Source organism: Salarias fasciatus, chromosome 13 (genome assembly GCF_902148845.1).
Source record: "Salarias fasciatus chromosome 13, fSalaFa1.1, whole genome shotgun sequence".
NCBI lineage: Eukaryota > Metazoa > Chordata > Actinopteri > Blenniiformes > Blenniidae > Salarias > Salarias fasciatus.
Window position 1 is genome coordinate 14,236,012 of NC_043757.1, and position 16,540 is coordinate 14,252,551.

Sequence of the window (16,540 nt, forward strand, 5' to 3'; positions counted from 1 at the left end):
GCCACTGTCAAACCTCCCCGCCGCAAATGTTTTTTTTATTTCTTCTTCTTCTTTTAAATGGAAGCAGCCAGTGGTCGACCAGCCTCAGTGAGCAACACCAGGAAAAAAAAAAAAAAAAAAAAAAAAACTGTCTCAGAAAAAAAAAAAAAAAAAAAAAAAATCAGCCGAGTGGTTCCAGGTTTGGGAGACAGTTGACTGGAGGCTGAGTTGTGATTCAGAGGTGTGAGTCCATCCCTCCGCCGCCGCTGCCTCCTGCCTGCTGCCTCCTGCCTCCCCTCACAGGCTCAGTGGTCTGCAGCGCGGCTCCCCGCCCCTCACGCACATTATTGGCCATATTCTGCTGAAAACCAAGAGGCTCCCTGCTGAGCGCATACCAATGGGGCCGTGTTCACCGAGGGAATGGATTAAAAAAAGGAAAAAAGGAAAAAAAAAGTTCAGGCTGCTCCGGACTGACAGCGATCCCAGCAGTCACTTCACTGCAAGCGTTATTGATTGAGTGCATATTAATTTAGAAAGATCTTTATATCCTCTGCTGTGTGACTGCTAAATGAAGGAACATGACTCACTTTATTTCATTATTCATTACAAGCCACACTTCAAATCACTAAAAATGGATAGGTCTATATAGACTGCCTAAAAGGTCATCTGATCAATAGAAAATGGCCAGGTTTAGTCAATTAATATTAAAGGGTGAAGAGAACAAATTGCAAATACTCTCCCAGTGCAGGATTTCGAGTTACCTCCACTGTTGGGGTGATTTTTTTTTAAAGTTATCCTTAATACAATTTAATTTCTTTTCCTACTTTTGACATAATAAAATGTTGCAGAGATGACACTGCATGTAGTGATTAGCATTCTCCCTTCACAGGAGACCCCTGGTTTGAATCTGGGCTCAGGGACTTTCGTCCTCCCTGTGTTTACCTGGGTTTCCCTGTTTGATAAGCTCACAGGGCAATTTAGGCAATGTAAGAGTAACTGGACTTTAGGAAAACTTTTCAGAACTCTTTCTACTTCTGAACTATGTGATTATTATATATTTTACCTGTAATCAAACAAAAGGTCTTTATCAGTTGGCGACTGAGTTAGGACCTCCCTGATGAGTTCTCAAAGTTCACTGCAGACATAACCGTACACCAACAGTGAGCCGTGGTTTCAGTGCGGCTCTTTGCGGTGCCGAAAACTACCTGCTGACTGAGATTTCAAGAGTCATACACGGTCATTTCTTAAGCCATTTATTTTCATTACATGTACTCTAATGAGCAGAACAAAAAAGGATTTTCTTGCTTTAATTGGTCTCCCTTCTCCAGTGTCCTCTTCAAAAGGTTTAATCGTGCTGCTCTTGTGCCTTGTGAAAGCGTTTTGTACCCTCTCAGGTTACAAAAGCTGATCCACTCCAACTTCTCTTCTCACACACACATCTTGCATTAGTTAGTGCATCCATTATCTCAGCATTGTATAATGAGCTCATCATTAAAAGCGAGCTTATGTGGGCCGGTATGCCTTTACATATGCAGAAAGATGTTTTGTTGGTGTGGAAAACACAGCAAGAAGAGGCAGAATATAGGCAGATTCACCTCCTTCTCCTTCTGTAAATAAACTCTGTCCCAATTAAAACACTTCACCCCCCTAAGAGCTGTTCCTCTGTATGCAAGGTGAATTGCAGACACTCTTCTCAAGACTTCTTTCTATTAGTGTGTATCAAGTTTAAAAAAGTCCATGTTTCACTCAGTCCTTTTGATGCAATGTCAGTAGTGTCAGAAGTATCAGCATGAACATCTGGATCGCATAAGAAATGCCCCTCTTGTCTCCCAGCCATGATATTGACTTGACATCTTCAGCACAGCATGCTGGCTGCTTTACTTACCCACAAATTAGATTCGAGCAGATGAGGCTGCTGAACGGCCAATTCTCGATTCACTTGACCTTTTAAAGTTGTTTCTCTGTGCTCTGATCAGAATCATAACGACTGCGGAGGTCCACGGACACCAAAGTTTTGTGAATAAGAGCCAACGATTTTGATATTTATGCTTCTGCTCACTCTGGTTGGACTAATTTATTGTTCAATTTAAAAGTTTTGTGACAGTGCATAATCAGACACGACTTCATTTGTGTGTGGAATCAAGTCTTGCTGCTTTTGAAGTGTTCTGCTAAAGACAAAGACTGAACATTACAACAAAATGCTAAAAATCCAATGAGAAATATGTGCAAATCCCATTTCTTGACATTCTAATCAGATAGAAACGGTGCCACGTGTTGAAAATAAGGTTGATGAAACCTTGTGAGCTGTGCCTTTCCTTTGACCTATATAGTGTTTTGGCATTAAGGAGGGGTAATTACTGAGAGCAAGCTCTGTTTTCAGGGTGGCTGTGGCTCAGTTGATGGAGCGGATCATCTTGTAATCCCAAAGTTGAATGTTTGATCCCCCATCAGTTCCTCGGGCAAGCAGCTACATGGTGTGTGAGCACCGTGCCTGGGAGCTGTCACCATCTGTGTATGGATGTGTGAAAGTGACTGGCAATGTAAAGAGTGTTGAGACTGCTGAGGTGTTACAACGCGCTATATGTGTGAATTAAATATGATTTACTCTGCAGGCTTGTGCAGGGGCAGAGCAATTTGCGTACTTAGTTCAAAAACATGAAGCTCCGTACTCGCATCCTGAAGTTAATCGGATCAAGTGGGCCGAGATGTCAGATGGATCTCTGTGTGGGTCGTACAATGATTGGTGGTCAGTGCGTTGAGCTCATCATGCAAAGGACCCTGGTTTGAGCTCTGGTTGCAGCTTAGCATGTTCTCCCTTTGGTTTTTGTCTTCAGGTTTTCCTCCAACAATCTAAAAACATGCATTTTAAGGTGAGTGTATTTATCCTGATTGGCCGGTGACCGAACACATATGGAACACAAATCAATGTACTGCTGTGCACGTACTCATGAAACTAAAGACATTTTCCCAATTATCAGAGTGGCTCATCTATCTAACCTCTGTACAACTTTATTCAATTTAAGGTTGCACGGTGCTGGAGCTGATCGAATGGGTGAAGAGAAGACCCTGGACAGGTTGTCTGTTCACTAAAGGACACACACACAGAAATGGACAACAGCACACACATTCGCAACATCTAACCTCAATTCACCCTTTTGCACAGTTGCTTTAGAGTGGAGGAAATCCATGCAAATGTGCCCAGCCCAAACTTGAACCCATGGCCCTTGTGCTTTGAAATGAGTGTGCTGATTAATTCATCTCCATGTGGCCTTCTTTCAGTTCCAATTCAAAATTATAAAAAAAATGTTTCTATTCATATTTTTTAAATTGCCTTTACTTGTGTTCACTTATGCTTATTTCTATATTAGCAGTCAGATATTGTAGGAATGTGAGGATTCAATTATTTCAATTTTTTTCTCAGTTTTTTTTTTTTTTTTAAGTAACCATTACTTACCATGTGAAGTAACGTTCTGATTATTTTATTCAACATGATGAAGCTAAACATGTGACTGGATCCATCGGCCAACTTTGTGTTTCATGCTTGCTGGGCCTTCACTGATTTGATTTCATTCATGAAATGATTCATGACAATGATATGATGAGAATACTGCTGGTGCTGTGGCTACTGGTATATGTAAATATGTCTGTAAACTAAAGCCAGCACAGAGATATTAAAATGAATGTACATAAAAACAACTTTAACACACCTAGTGCACCTTCCTAATCACATTTTAAAGACTGCTCTTGATTGAAAGGAGACTTTCTGTGATCAAATGAAAAGCCATTCATATTGAAATATACATTACATGAACCCTATAATGATGGGTTTGGTGGATTTTTACAGCCCTCTACTGTTCAAAGTTCTGCATTACACATTGGTTTCTGTTTAGTTTGAAAACTACTACTACAACTACTACTAGTACTAAAAATAATAATAAAAAAAATAAGAATAATAATAAAAAGGAAATATATCATTATCATTTTAATTTTCTACATCAGCTGATCTTTCAATCCACTGTTGTTCATGTTAAAATATTTTTAAAAGTAACATAAAGGAATCTGGCTTTAATTTTCACCTTTAAAGTAATTGGTTATAGATACCAGTTACTTCTTCAAAAGATAACTGAGTTAGTCACTAAGTAACAATAGTTGAAAAGTAACTAATTTCTAGGCAAAGTAACTTGCATTGAAAACGTGTTTAAATATGTCGAATAATATGGATCCCCTCTTAATGGAATTTCAAACTGCATGTTCAAATATTTCTTATAAAACTGAATATAAATGACTTTGATTTAAAAGCTGCCTTTGAATGATCAGGGCTCTCTATGGCTTTATCTCTGTCATGTCACATCATGATGATGTTCTTTCTCTACACAAATTTAATGCTCCACTGGCTTAGCTGGACTCCGGAGGAGAAAAAAACCGAGCTGAAAGCGGTGAATTACAGTAAGAGAACCTCAGATGACTGTCAGTAACAATAAAGGCATTGTAACGCAAAAAGTAATTAGTCATATTATGCATTACTAAAGATAATAATTCTATTTGTAAGGCAATTTTAAGGTCATTTTAACACCTTTACTGTCATCACTGATCTTGACGATAAACCACAATTGGACCTAGAAAATGGGCATGTGGTGGTGGGGTGTGGTTTATTTAGTTTTTGGTTCCACCAAGGGGAAAGTCTGAAAAGGCCCTCCAGGTGGTGGTTTCCTTTATTCGAACACAAAAATACAAAACTGTGCCACCTGGGGAGCCTTTTTCAGATTCACCCCCAGGTGAACCAAAAACCAAAATACAAACAAACAGCTGGAGGCTCACAAGTCCTGTGGCTTTCCCAATGTCGGCTGTGCGCTGCCCTACGTCACTGCTGTCCATCATCCCTTTCTGCTGGAGTGACTGCCTTTATGCCTCTACTGGCCATGGGAGAAGGAGAGGGCAGGGAGGATCAACAACAATCATGCACAGCTGACCACAATAACCCTTCTCACACTCCTTTCGCAGCCAGCTCCACTCATCTCATCCCACCACCACAGAACAGTTATGCAAGTTAGATGATAACGTCATTTAGAAATTTCCTGACTGAGGAGTTGGCAACAATGACCCAGTTTACATGGGTGTTTTTTTTTTTCAATCTGATTGAAAACAATCATATTAAACACATTTGTACACATGGACAGCATACAAAACGATCCACGTTCAATCCTCGTTTACACGGGCCCTGGGTGACGCGGATTCTACGGTGTCCTCCCAAATCAACGACATATCTGTGACATGCGCACAAAGTCTCTCACGGAATTTTCAAGTTCTGATCTTCAGCTTTACAACCAGCAGTCCTCAGTGCCTAGCAATGTGATTTAATCTGCTGGATATCTGCTCAAGTAATGTTCCAACATCTTCATAGTACACTGCTCAAAGAGCCAGCACTCCCCCAGCCGGAGTACCGCCCTGCTGAGCAGCACGCCCGTTGTGCACCGGTCAGCTGCAAGGCTCCACGCCACCTGCCGATGTTTCGGATGAACTGGTTTCTCTATTAACTTCTTACCAACAGCTGTTGAAAACCCGACTGATACTTGTAGTCGTTCCAGCGGACGTCGGTTATCTACAGTTACAGTAAATTTATACGACAGTAGCTCAGTTGGTAGAGCGGGTCGTCTTATAACCGGAAGGTTGGCGGTTCGATCCCCGCTCCTGCAGGCGTAAAACTGGCGTTGTGTCCTTGGGCAAGACACTTCACCCACCTTGCCTAGTATGAAAGTTGTGAGAGTGAATGGTTGGTGGTGGTCGGAGGGGCCGATGGCGCAGATTGGCAGCCTCGCTTCCGTCAGTCTGCCCCAGGGCAGCTGTGGCTACAATAGTAGCTTACCACCACCGAGTATGGTGTGAAAGGGTGATGTGATATTGCAGTGTGAAGCGCTTTGGGCTCTGTCATGCAGGGTAAAAAGCGCTATACAAGTGTAGTCCATTTACCATTTTATTGCCTTTTTGAGTCTTATTTTAACATCTGCTGTTACCAGCATGTGTTTACAGAAAGTCGTCACCCATTAACATGGGAACCAGTCAATACAAGACACCAGCCGGGCGGTCCGCTGGTAGTCTACCACGGAGCTCTTTGAACAACTTGCTGTTGTGTGATTTGCGTGATTCTCTCCTCTCCAGTGTTCCCTCTCTCAGGGTTTTTATTAAAATAGTGTTTCTACACCACCGTCAAATACTTGTTTTTGACTTTTCTGCTTCCCGTTTACATCATCACTACGTACAAGGGAATGCATCTGTATAATCCGCTCCGCTGTCAGGTGCTGTTTATATGAAGCACGGAGCAGATTATCGATCGGCGTAGACTACCTCGTGCAATCAGATTCAAAATATAATCTGCTAAGAGTGAAGCAAATCCACTCAGGTGTTTATATGACACATTTACAATCCGCATCACCTTAAAATCTGATAGTAGAGAGGATTTTTTGACCCATGTAAACATGGCCAGTATATTGGTTTTAAATTATGCTAAATGATGAATTTGACCTAAATATGCAAATTATCAGTTATGCAAATCGGATGATGATTTTTTTTAAAGAACTTCCCGGAGGAGATGGCAAAAAATGTTTTAAAGCAACATTGTTGTTGTTGCTGTTGTTTTTTTTTTTGTTTTTTTTTTGTTTTGTTTTAAAGTGCATAGTATTTAATTTAATCTTGAAGAATTTAATGTAAACATTATTTAAAATTATTCACTTTCATTATTTAAATTATTATGATAATGTAATATGTATAACACAACTCAACTTTCAATTCAAGTACAGTCATTTTTAGGCACTTTTACAGATAAAACCACAACTGTTTCACATTAGGATGAATAAGCAACCGTGGAAAAAAACCCTTGATTTTTAAACCTGTAAAACCTAAATATAGAAAAAACTGCACACTTTTTTTTTCATACAGTATTTGAGATGTTGTTCTGAGGCCTCCAAGGCAGAAGTGAAAGTGGTTTCAACATTTTGATATTTTTGTAAGGTTTTAGGAGCTTGTTGTCATATGGCTACATTGGGCAAAAATATAAAATTTGTTCCTTTTTAAATGAAGCTTTAGGAGACCTCTGAATGGGAAAGCGAAGGATTGTCAGCTGTCCCTGAAAAATATAACGAACATCCCCTGGAGACATGCAGAACCTGTTTCTGCCTATACAAATGCAACAAGTAGCTACTTGGGCAAACAACCAAACCCAGAAAGCAAGAAGACTCAGCCGAAAGACATTTTTCCACAGTCAGTTTTTTTTAACCAATGAGACATGAACAAAGCTTCAAATACTAATACAGATAGAGTTTCAAATACTGCAACCTACTATAGAAGAGAGAGAGGGAGAGTAGACTAAAAGAGAAAAGCGACTGATTGGCCATTTAGTTGTGAATAAATTAAAATAAAAAAAAGACTTGTATGAAGACATACATATATTTTTCTGAAGCCTTTGTGTCAAGCGCAACATGAAAACAAGGGCCTTCAGCTACCCACTAGTTGCTTGCACTGGAAATAAAAATAGAGGTACGGTTCACCACTTCACTTAGTACCTCCTAAGAGTTTACTCTTTGAGTGATTAAACAAATAATCAATTTGAACTTTTCTATCTGTACTAACAGAAGATCTGCATTTGATCAGTGACACTGGTGATGGAGTAGTTCCCCAGAGATGCTATGAAGATGCTCTTTTTTTGTCGAACCTCTCATAGCTGATTGGGTGGAACCTTTCACAGATGATTCTGAGTATAACCCCATATAAAACCCTGTGAAAGGGTTCCAGGCAGAACTTTAAGAAAGGATTCTAACAGGAACTAAAAACAGTTTTTTAATGAGGACAAGCCAAAAAGTCTTTTTTGGTTCTGGCCAGATTGCTGAGTCAGCATGTTCTCCCTGTGGGTTCTTTCTGGATAACTCCATAGTTTTTTTTATTTATTTATTCATTATTTATTTATTTATTATTATTATTTTAAAGGAAAGAAATACATTGGAGGTTATTTGGAGACGAAGATGTGAATGTGAGTTGCCTGTTCCTCCTTGTTTGTCCAGTGATGGACAGCTGATCCTCTATACTGCTTTTCTCATGTGCCAATTCCAGCTAATATGGGCAAGGGCAGGGTATACCCTGGTTACACACACACACACACACACACACACACACACACACACACACACACCTAGAGAACTTATCCTCACATATAGGACTAAATGTTATGCACTCCACTTGCAATCTCATTGTAAGGTGTCCAAACGACAATAACAGCTATATTATTTAAACTACATTTGCATGACCACAATAGTCACTCTCAGGAAGCAAGAACCGATCTGACGTCTTCAAAGTGCTCTCGAGGTAAAGGAGGATTCTCTGGGCCACCGTATTTATTTAACCGGACGTCTCACTTAAACCGAAACGAGGTCAGCGTGCTGCAAGCGCTGCGTTCCCAAGTGCTGGCACATTAAACTAAATGCGAAAGGTAGGAAAAGCTTTGTTTTCGCAACAACACTGTGATCCTTTCGATATGAAATGAGCAGCGAGCAGCGAGTGGAATTAACTTGCTGCTGCCACAATGAAGCTCGCTTCATCAGCCCACCTAAGTTCAGAAATAACAAGTGAATGCAACGTGCATGCGAAGGGACGGAAAACCGGTGTTGCGGATTAACTGGTTTCCCTTTGAAGTGGTGACCGACTGAACAGGGAACTAGTCCCTCCCCGTCTCACAAGTAGCGCAGACCTCCGCTAAAGAGAGGCACTCAGTCACCAGTTAACAAGGAAACCAGTTAGTACAAAACACCGGGTAGCTTTGCTGCAACTATTCTGCTTGTTGCGACCAAACAGCTGCAGGTTTTAAGTGCATCAAACTTCACTCAGACAAGGTAAGCCATGGTACTTAACTGGACCGATAAAAAACAAAGCAAGTGTGTTTTGTTGGACAGAATGTCGGGTGTGAACCATTGCATTTCTGTAGGGATGGAAGGCAGTTCCGCAGGTTTACAATTCATTATTAAGACTGCCCCTGTTGATAACTCAAAGAAATCACTTTAAGTGCTTTGTTAACTATAAGTACGTAATAAGTAATCAGTAAGTCATCTTTAAAATAAAATGTACATTCCGTTTTTATTAATTTTCTTAATAGTTATCACAAATATAACTTAAGGAAATGTAGTTTGTCTGTTTTAGGAGAAGAGTCGGAAAAAGTATTGAAAAATGTATGCTTGAACACAACTTGTTACATTAATTAAACCTTTATAAGACGCCAAGTTGAAAAATTCAGCTCCATAACGTTATTGAACAGTGATGGGAGTAACTGCTTTAAAGTAAACGGGGTTGCTATTTTTTATTTACAAGTAATCTCACTAATTACTTTTTCCAGGATTACAACGCCGTTACCTTTATGCGGTTTTATCACCATATTATTGATATAACTTACATCAAATACTTAATAATTGAATTAAATATAATGCACTTTATTGTGCTTTGTTAAAAAATGTGTTACTTTAAAACTGATACATTGTTGCTAAATCCTCAGTGAAGTTCCAAATGACGTCATCATCTAATTTGCATAACTGCTCATTTGCACATCTAGGTCAGATTAGATGATGATGTAATTTTTTTTTATAAGCAGTCCTGCCCAGCTGGACAGATTTGGTCTTCCAAGAGGCGCTTATAAATGTAAGGCTCCTCTTGATAACATGATTTCTTACTTTATTTCATTTGGTTTCAATAATGCTCCAATATATTACTGGACCTGACAAGGATACAGAAACATAGGAAGAAAGAGACAAACAAACAAAAACTAAAAAAAGAAGGAAGAGAGTGCAAAGATACAACAATGATCTTGTGATTGGAGCCTATACATTTCAGATGACGGGCTACTACACCTGCACAGAAATATAACAGAGAACATACAGACTTTTGTATGGAAACACAGCTGGTTGTTATCTTGGATGTGCGAGCTGAGGATCCAGGTATCAAATTACAATTCATAGCAGCAGGAGAGACCTTACACAGAAAGCCATTAGTCCAATACCCCATAAGACAACACAGTGACTGAGTCCACATGCAGAACATGAAGAGTGCAGAATAATTAAAAATGAATGTGGTCATGCAAATATGACCTCTGAAAAGATCTGAAGCAGACCAGAGAGGCCCTCAGGACCCATACGATCGGCATCAATCCCAGAGCTCTGATCCAAGCCACCACCCCAGGAAAACGTTCGCACACTGGTCCAGAAGTCGACAGACATAAGCCCTGACTGGAATCCCCGACAGCCACGAGACCCGGGCCTCAGGAGACCAAGATCGGCAGGCGCCGGTCCCTTCGGACATCAGACACCCAGAGCGGGCAGAGCAGAGGGCCCAGGTCCCCAAGAGCTCAAGAACTGACCCCGCCAATACAGGCCCTGACCTGGGTATCACCATTTTTACCATTTTGATGCATATTTTCCTACTCCAAGCTGTATGAATGTGAGTGGTTATTGGATTTGAGCATATCAGGTCATGTGTGTCACTACATATCAAAGTATGCAAAATTATTAGACAGTTTCTTTTCCTTAGGCAAGATTCTTTTGGCCTTAAGGTGTTTAAAAATATCGGGGGAAGCAAAAATCTTTCCGAAAGATGCAACGCCATTGGGTTGTGATCACAGAAATATCAAAAGTTTAGAGACAAAAAATCAACAGGGTTTGGAAAAGAAGGACACAATAACTGCCAAAGATCTATGAAAAATCAAGCAAATAGCTACAAAGAACCCACTGTCCTCCAGTCCTGGCATGTTACAGAACTGTATCATACCTGCAGTTCCCAGAAGAACCCAGACGCACGAGGTGTTCAGTGCTCAGACATGGCCAAGTTAACAAAGGCTGAAATTCATCCACCACTGAACAGGACACATTGTTAGAAACATCAAGATTGGGCAAAGAAATGCTCCATTAAATATTTTTCAAAGGTTTTATGGACTGATGAATTGAAAGTGACATAAGTGACATGACACTATGAGTAAATTTTATTTTATTTTTTTTTAACCATTGCTGAATGCATTTTCTTCAAGTCTTACACGAGTGAGATTTCATCAGCTCGGTTGTTTAGTTGCAGGAGGTGTGAATATAAAGATGTCGGCAGTCTTGGTGGTGCACGGCGGAGCCTGGGCCATACCCAATGACCTGGCCCAGGCTTCTGTGGAAGGAGTGAAAGCTGCGGCTTGTGGAGGGTTTGCGGTGCTGAAAGCAGGAGGAAGCGCACTGGATGCAGTTGAGGCAGCTGTGATGGGGTTGGAAGATAACGGTGTGTTCAATGCAGGTATGTGACATCATTCTCTGCCATTGGCAAAACCACACTAATTCAGCTTCACAGCCGCACTTTTTAACTGAAAGCCTTCAGTCACAACAATCATTAATTCTTCGTGTGGTTTGACAACAACTTCATCTTCAACAACTGCAATATCTGCAGCCCGATCGTTGAAGCCTGTCTTCTTTTTTTCCATTTCTACACATTGGTTTTACATTTGTGTTTAATCATCAGCAGTTTTAGCGTCTTCTCAAGAATTTACTTGGCTCTGATAAATTCCTAAACTTCTAACACATTAGTTTTTTTTTCACATATCCAAAAAGCAGCATGTAGATTGAAGAAAAATGTAAACCAAAAATAAAAAGGTGCATATATAGATGGGTAAATACATTAATGTGAAAATACATAAAGAATTGTATATAATAATACAGTAATCCAACTACAGAAAAGCAGAAAATAGCATTTATTGCCCTCTTTTCGTTAATTTTTATGCCATTATCGGTCTCTGTTTAAGGTGCTTTCATCAGTAGAGCGCTGTCTCCATCTGCTGGTGCTGCTAATATCTTCATCCCCCTAAAGATTGTCACTCAGTGAGGGATAAACCCTGAGCATCTGACATTTATTCGATCTTAAGTCATTCATACATTGAGTTCATATGAAAGAGACTTGTTTGTTTTACATGAAGTGAATTCTGTCTGTTTATGTAGAGTTATCTGTCCTGAAACAATGCCCGAAAGTTCAAATGCTTGAAAATAGTCCCAGTATTGTAATAATCGATTGAATTGAGTAAATTTATGTACAAAAAAAAAAAAAAAAAAAAATTGAAATTTATTTAAAAAGAAATCATTCATCTCTGTTTCAAACATGGATTGTGCAACACAATAATGTTGGCATGTTTAGGATGTGATGTCATTTTACCGGTTTAGGCTTGGTCCTCCTCACATGTCAGAAACACAGAGATATCTTTACATTACAAACGCGACACTCTTGTTACAAAGAGCTTGAATTCAGCTCATGTATTTTGCAGTACAGCTGAGCTTGATCTCAAAAGGCTGCTGATTTCATGCTGCCATCCTGTGGATTTGTGAGGATGAAGCAGGCAAAATGAAACTGAACATACCGGTAGTTCATCTGAGCCTTTGACTGTCTCCAGGACACGGTGCTGCATTGAATACTGATGGAGAAGTGGAGCTGGACTCCATAATCATGGATGGAAGGACTCTTGGATGTGGTGCGGTATCTTCAGTGAAAAACATCGCCCACCCCGTGTCACTGGCTCGGGCTGTGATGGAAAAGGTCTGAAGTTATTCGATTATTATTTGAAACCTTTTGTGGCTCACATATCTCAAATATTTAGAATACGATTTGAATGTTTAAATGCATTCAAATAGTGTTATCATGTATCATTTTGTCTTGTAACAATTGAAAGATATATTTGAATAAAGTTACATTGTTCAGAGAGGATCAAACTCGTGATTTTTCTCTGTGAATTGTATGATTTCACGTCAAACTGTTTTCCCCATGTAATTCGTTAGACTTCCCACGTTATGCTGACAGACAGGGGAGCAAACCTTTTCGCAGAAAGCATCGGAGTTGCGACCGTCCCCACCGAGGCACTGGTGACTGAGCTTGAGAGGACGGAGTGGAAGAAGAACAAGACTTACATGGCTGGAGTGGTGGAGGATTTCAACGCTCAGTGGTATGCGTGCTCACTCTGGACTTAGATCCCCTGATGGATCTCTGTTGTCTCTGCAGCCTGAACAGAATTCACAGAAAACAACTCATTTACATCACATGTTAGATTCATGGGGCGTCGGAAAGCCTTCTGGATTTTAGGGGGCATCATATTTATTTGTTTTAAATATATGTGAGTTACTCTTCTTGGATGATACTCCCCCCCCCCCCCAGGGCTCATGATACTGTTGGAGCGGTGGCTGTGGACCGTGCTGGGAATGTTGCCTGTGCAACATCCACTGGAGGGATCAGGAATAAGATGGTTGGCAGAGTAGGAGACTCTCCAGTCATTGGTGTGGAGCTCTTCATTTTACACTGCTTTATTTGGTCAGCTTCACGATGAGTGTGGATGAATCTCACCGCAGTGTTGATGTTTTCTCTCTTGTTCATAAGGTTGTGGAGGATATGCCGACAATCTGAGTGGAGCAGTTTCCTGCACCGGACACGGAGAATCCATCCTCAAAGTGACCTTAGCCCGACTCATTCTTTCTCATATCGAACAGGGTAATAAAACTCTTTATGAACACAAAACTTTATCAGCTCTTATTATGTAATTAATCAATGTTCTGTTTTAGGTATATTAATAACACCAAATCGTTAAGTGATTCTTAATGTCCTAATAGCAGTTTATCTGTTATTTGTTTGTCTCGCAGTGAAGAATGAATAAAGTAGCCCATTAAAAAGTACAACACATTGTTTTCAGACCTTTCATATTCAAGTTACATTTTTCACATTTTAAACATCACTAAGATGCAGATGACTGGGAACATGAGGTACATTAAGTATATTGATCCTTGATTTGATTGATCTCTTTTAACGCCCTCAGGTAAATCAGTGGCAGAAGCTTCCCAGCTGGCTCTGCAGTACATGGGGGATCGAGTCAAAGGAGCGGGGGGAGCTATTGTGGTGTCTCCATCGGGGCAGTGGTCCGCCACGTTCACCACAGAGCGAATGGCGTGGGCTGCTGTGGAAGACGGCGTGCTGTGGTACGGACTGGAGCCAAATGAAAGAAAGAAAGAACAGCTGTCTCAATAATGTGGGGTTTTTTTGTTTTTTTTTAATCTCATGACTTCCTAGTTTCAATCACTGTATGAACTAATACTACATGGAACTGTATTAGAAATATGTTTTATACTGATTCACTATGATTTGAGAGGTGGAAGGAAAAGTGCTCACTAACATAGGTTTAGTCCAATTTGTGAAGTTTTTTTTTTTTTTTTTTCATAGAAACAGGCCTTTTGTTTACATAGAAAAAGTCTTAGACCTTTGAGTTCAGCTCATGAAAAATAGGAGCAAAAACAAAAGGTGTTGTATTTTTAGTTCAGTGTAGTTCCACTTGAAACATTTTCTTTTATTTTGAAGTAGTATAGATACATGGAAAAATACACTTGTAAAACACGTTCAGATTCAGTCAGTGTATATTTAATGTGTTTTCATTTGAAATTTCATCATGAAATAGAATTTAGCTGCTTTATCTCTGACCACATGAAAGTAGATTATATATGAATTAAATATGTACTTTGCTGGAAATAACATGAAAGTAGATTCACTACATGAAAGTGGATTATATATGAATGAAATATTTACTTACAGTAATAAAACTGTCAATTTACACTAATATTCAAAGTCGTTGCTGATTGTGAAACTTACAGCACCAATAAATTCATCTTGATCACTTTATTTTGTCAGAGTTTTTTGTCTTTTTGTCCACTCAGCAGGTTTTCAGACAGATTTTCTCTCGGAGCACAGAAATCAACTGCAACAGTATACAAACATCTGACTCCTGAAGATAAACTGATTTCTAAAAATACTCCAGATCTTTAAAACACATCTGTCCCTGCCTGTCATAAAACATGCAGTAAAACATGTTCAGTTTACTGCAGGAAGGTTTTCTTGGCGGTCTCAACAGTCTTAATCATGAGCCTCCAATCCATTATATCAGCAGCAGCGTCACTTTATTCTCAACCTGAAACTCATCATTTATGACTAGAGATATGCACATCTGAATTCATGTTTTGCATTTATTGTCATCTAATAAGTTGATAGATGTATCAGACAATGTTTTAAAGCAGTAACTCTGATTGTAATAGCTGAGAGAAGATTGGATGAATGTGTAATTCTACCAATGTGTGAAGTTAATTATTTCTAACTTAAGTATTGATATCACGTCACTGTAAATTGAAGTAAAACCAACAATCAGCCACCCTCTTTTTCTGAATAATAATCATTGATTGATATATTTTTTCAAACATGCATAAAAAGAAAAAGAAATTAAAGATATTTAAATGAATAAAATAAATACCAACTTTATAGAAACCTCAGCTATACAAGAACGAAAAGGAGCAATGAAAAGTAAAAAACTTGTTTCATCCTCCCCCTCAAGTGCCCCTGTTTATATTTACACAAATACTGTATACAGCAATTAATTGAAGCACAAATGTGTCCACTTATATCATCACACTCACACAGTCTAACAGACATGCAATTTTTTATTTTGACATGTTACATTGATTAACCCCATAAGAATAATATACCTCCCAAGAATCAATTCTATGCATTTCTTTTAAAAAATAATTCTGTTAGATATTTTGTTAAACCCCACAAATAGTAATAGAGATTGTTTTTCAAGCGGTAACCACTCTGAACCGTGGCATTTAGTTTTTCACTCAAAATCCAACCTCCTTCTCTAACACACACCTTTTTCTGGATGTCACCCACCAGTAAGTTATTTTAAGATTCATACACTATTTGAATGGTTTTGAATTCTAGTAGGTGAGCCAATTTTTAGATTCTATTGCAGATAAAGCGGGCTGGTGTGTTCCTGATAATCAACAATGTGGACAGTTGTTTTTGCTCTTTTTTGCAGGATAAAGAGTCTTAATAATGACCTTAGATATTTATTTGACCATGCCTCCCCACACTAAGATAACTAATAAACAGCAGTGAGACTATTCACACGTTCTGTTAAAAGGTACCTGAACCTGTCTTTTAATCAGAATTTCTGCTTGATTCTTGAAGTTAACCCAGTAATATAATGATGTTTTGTCTTTTTTTGTGATAGTCAAAGCTTTTGGAAAATCCAATTCTTTAAATAGTGTGGTTCAAAGAATTTTGATTTATTTTAGTTCAGTTATATTCAGGTAACCTGGTGAAGAAAGTGATTTCTTTTCTATTCTATTCTTAATTTGTTTAGTGAGCTTACATTAACGGTTGTAGGTGTGGTTTAATAAGTTCAAATGCAATTTAATAAATTGAGTTCTGTTTCAAACAATCCAAAGTTTCATTTTAAAAAGTGGGATTCCTTGGGTACTTTTTAAAGCACCCAATTCCTAATATAAAATCTCCAGCTCTGGTGTAGGAATTATTTCCCCATTATTTGTATTTTACTTGTTTATTTATTTTTTCATTTAATTTAAAAGGATATTGTAAGGTTAAGATTACATTTATCTTTCACAGAAAGTGTTGTTGGCTTCTTTATGGTTGACACCATGTCCCAAAAATGGATAAGCTCCCCATCTCGTTTCTATGTTGACTTATAAAA

General features: G+C 39.0%; 1 protein-coding gene across 2 annotated transcripts; it reads left to right on the forward strand.

Annotated features, from left to right (window-relative positions):
• The first annotated feature begins 8,402 nt into the window (after positions 1-8,402).
• On the forward strand, positions 8,403-14,665 carry LOC115399116 (isoaspartyl peptidase/L-asparaginase). 2 transcript variants are annotated; one of them, XM_030106322.1, is made up of 7 exons: positions 8,403-8,455; positions 11,068-11,277; positions 12,419-12,561; positions 12,801-12,964; positions 13,174-13,292; positions 13,393-13,503; positions 13,826-14,665. In XM_030106322.1, exons 2-7 carry the CDS (start codon positions 11,091-11,093, stop codon positions 14,032-14,034), a joined length of 933 nt encoding a protein of 310 aa, XP_029962182.1. In that variant the 5' UTR covers positions 8,403-8,455; positions 11,068-11,090; the 3' UTR covers positions 14,035-14,665. The 2 variants fall into 2 exon arrangements, with proteins under 2 accessions (XP_029962182.1, XP_029962183.1); XM_030106323.1 differs by lacking the exon at positions 8,403-8,455 and adding an exon at positions 8,781-8,855.
• Positions 14,666-16,540: the final 1,875 nt, after the last annotated feature.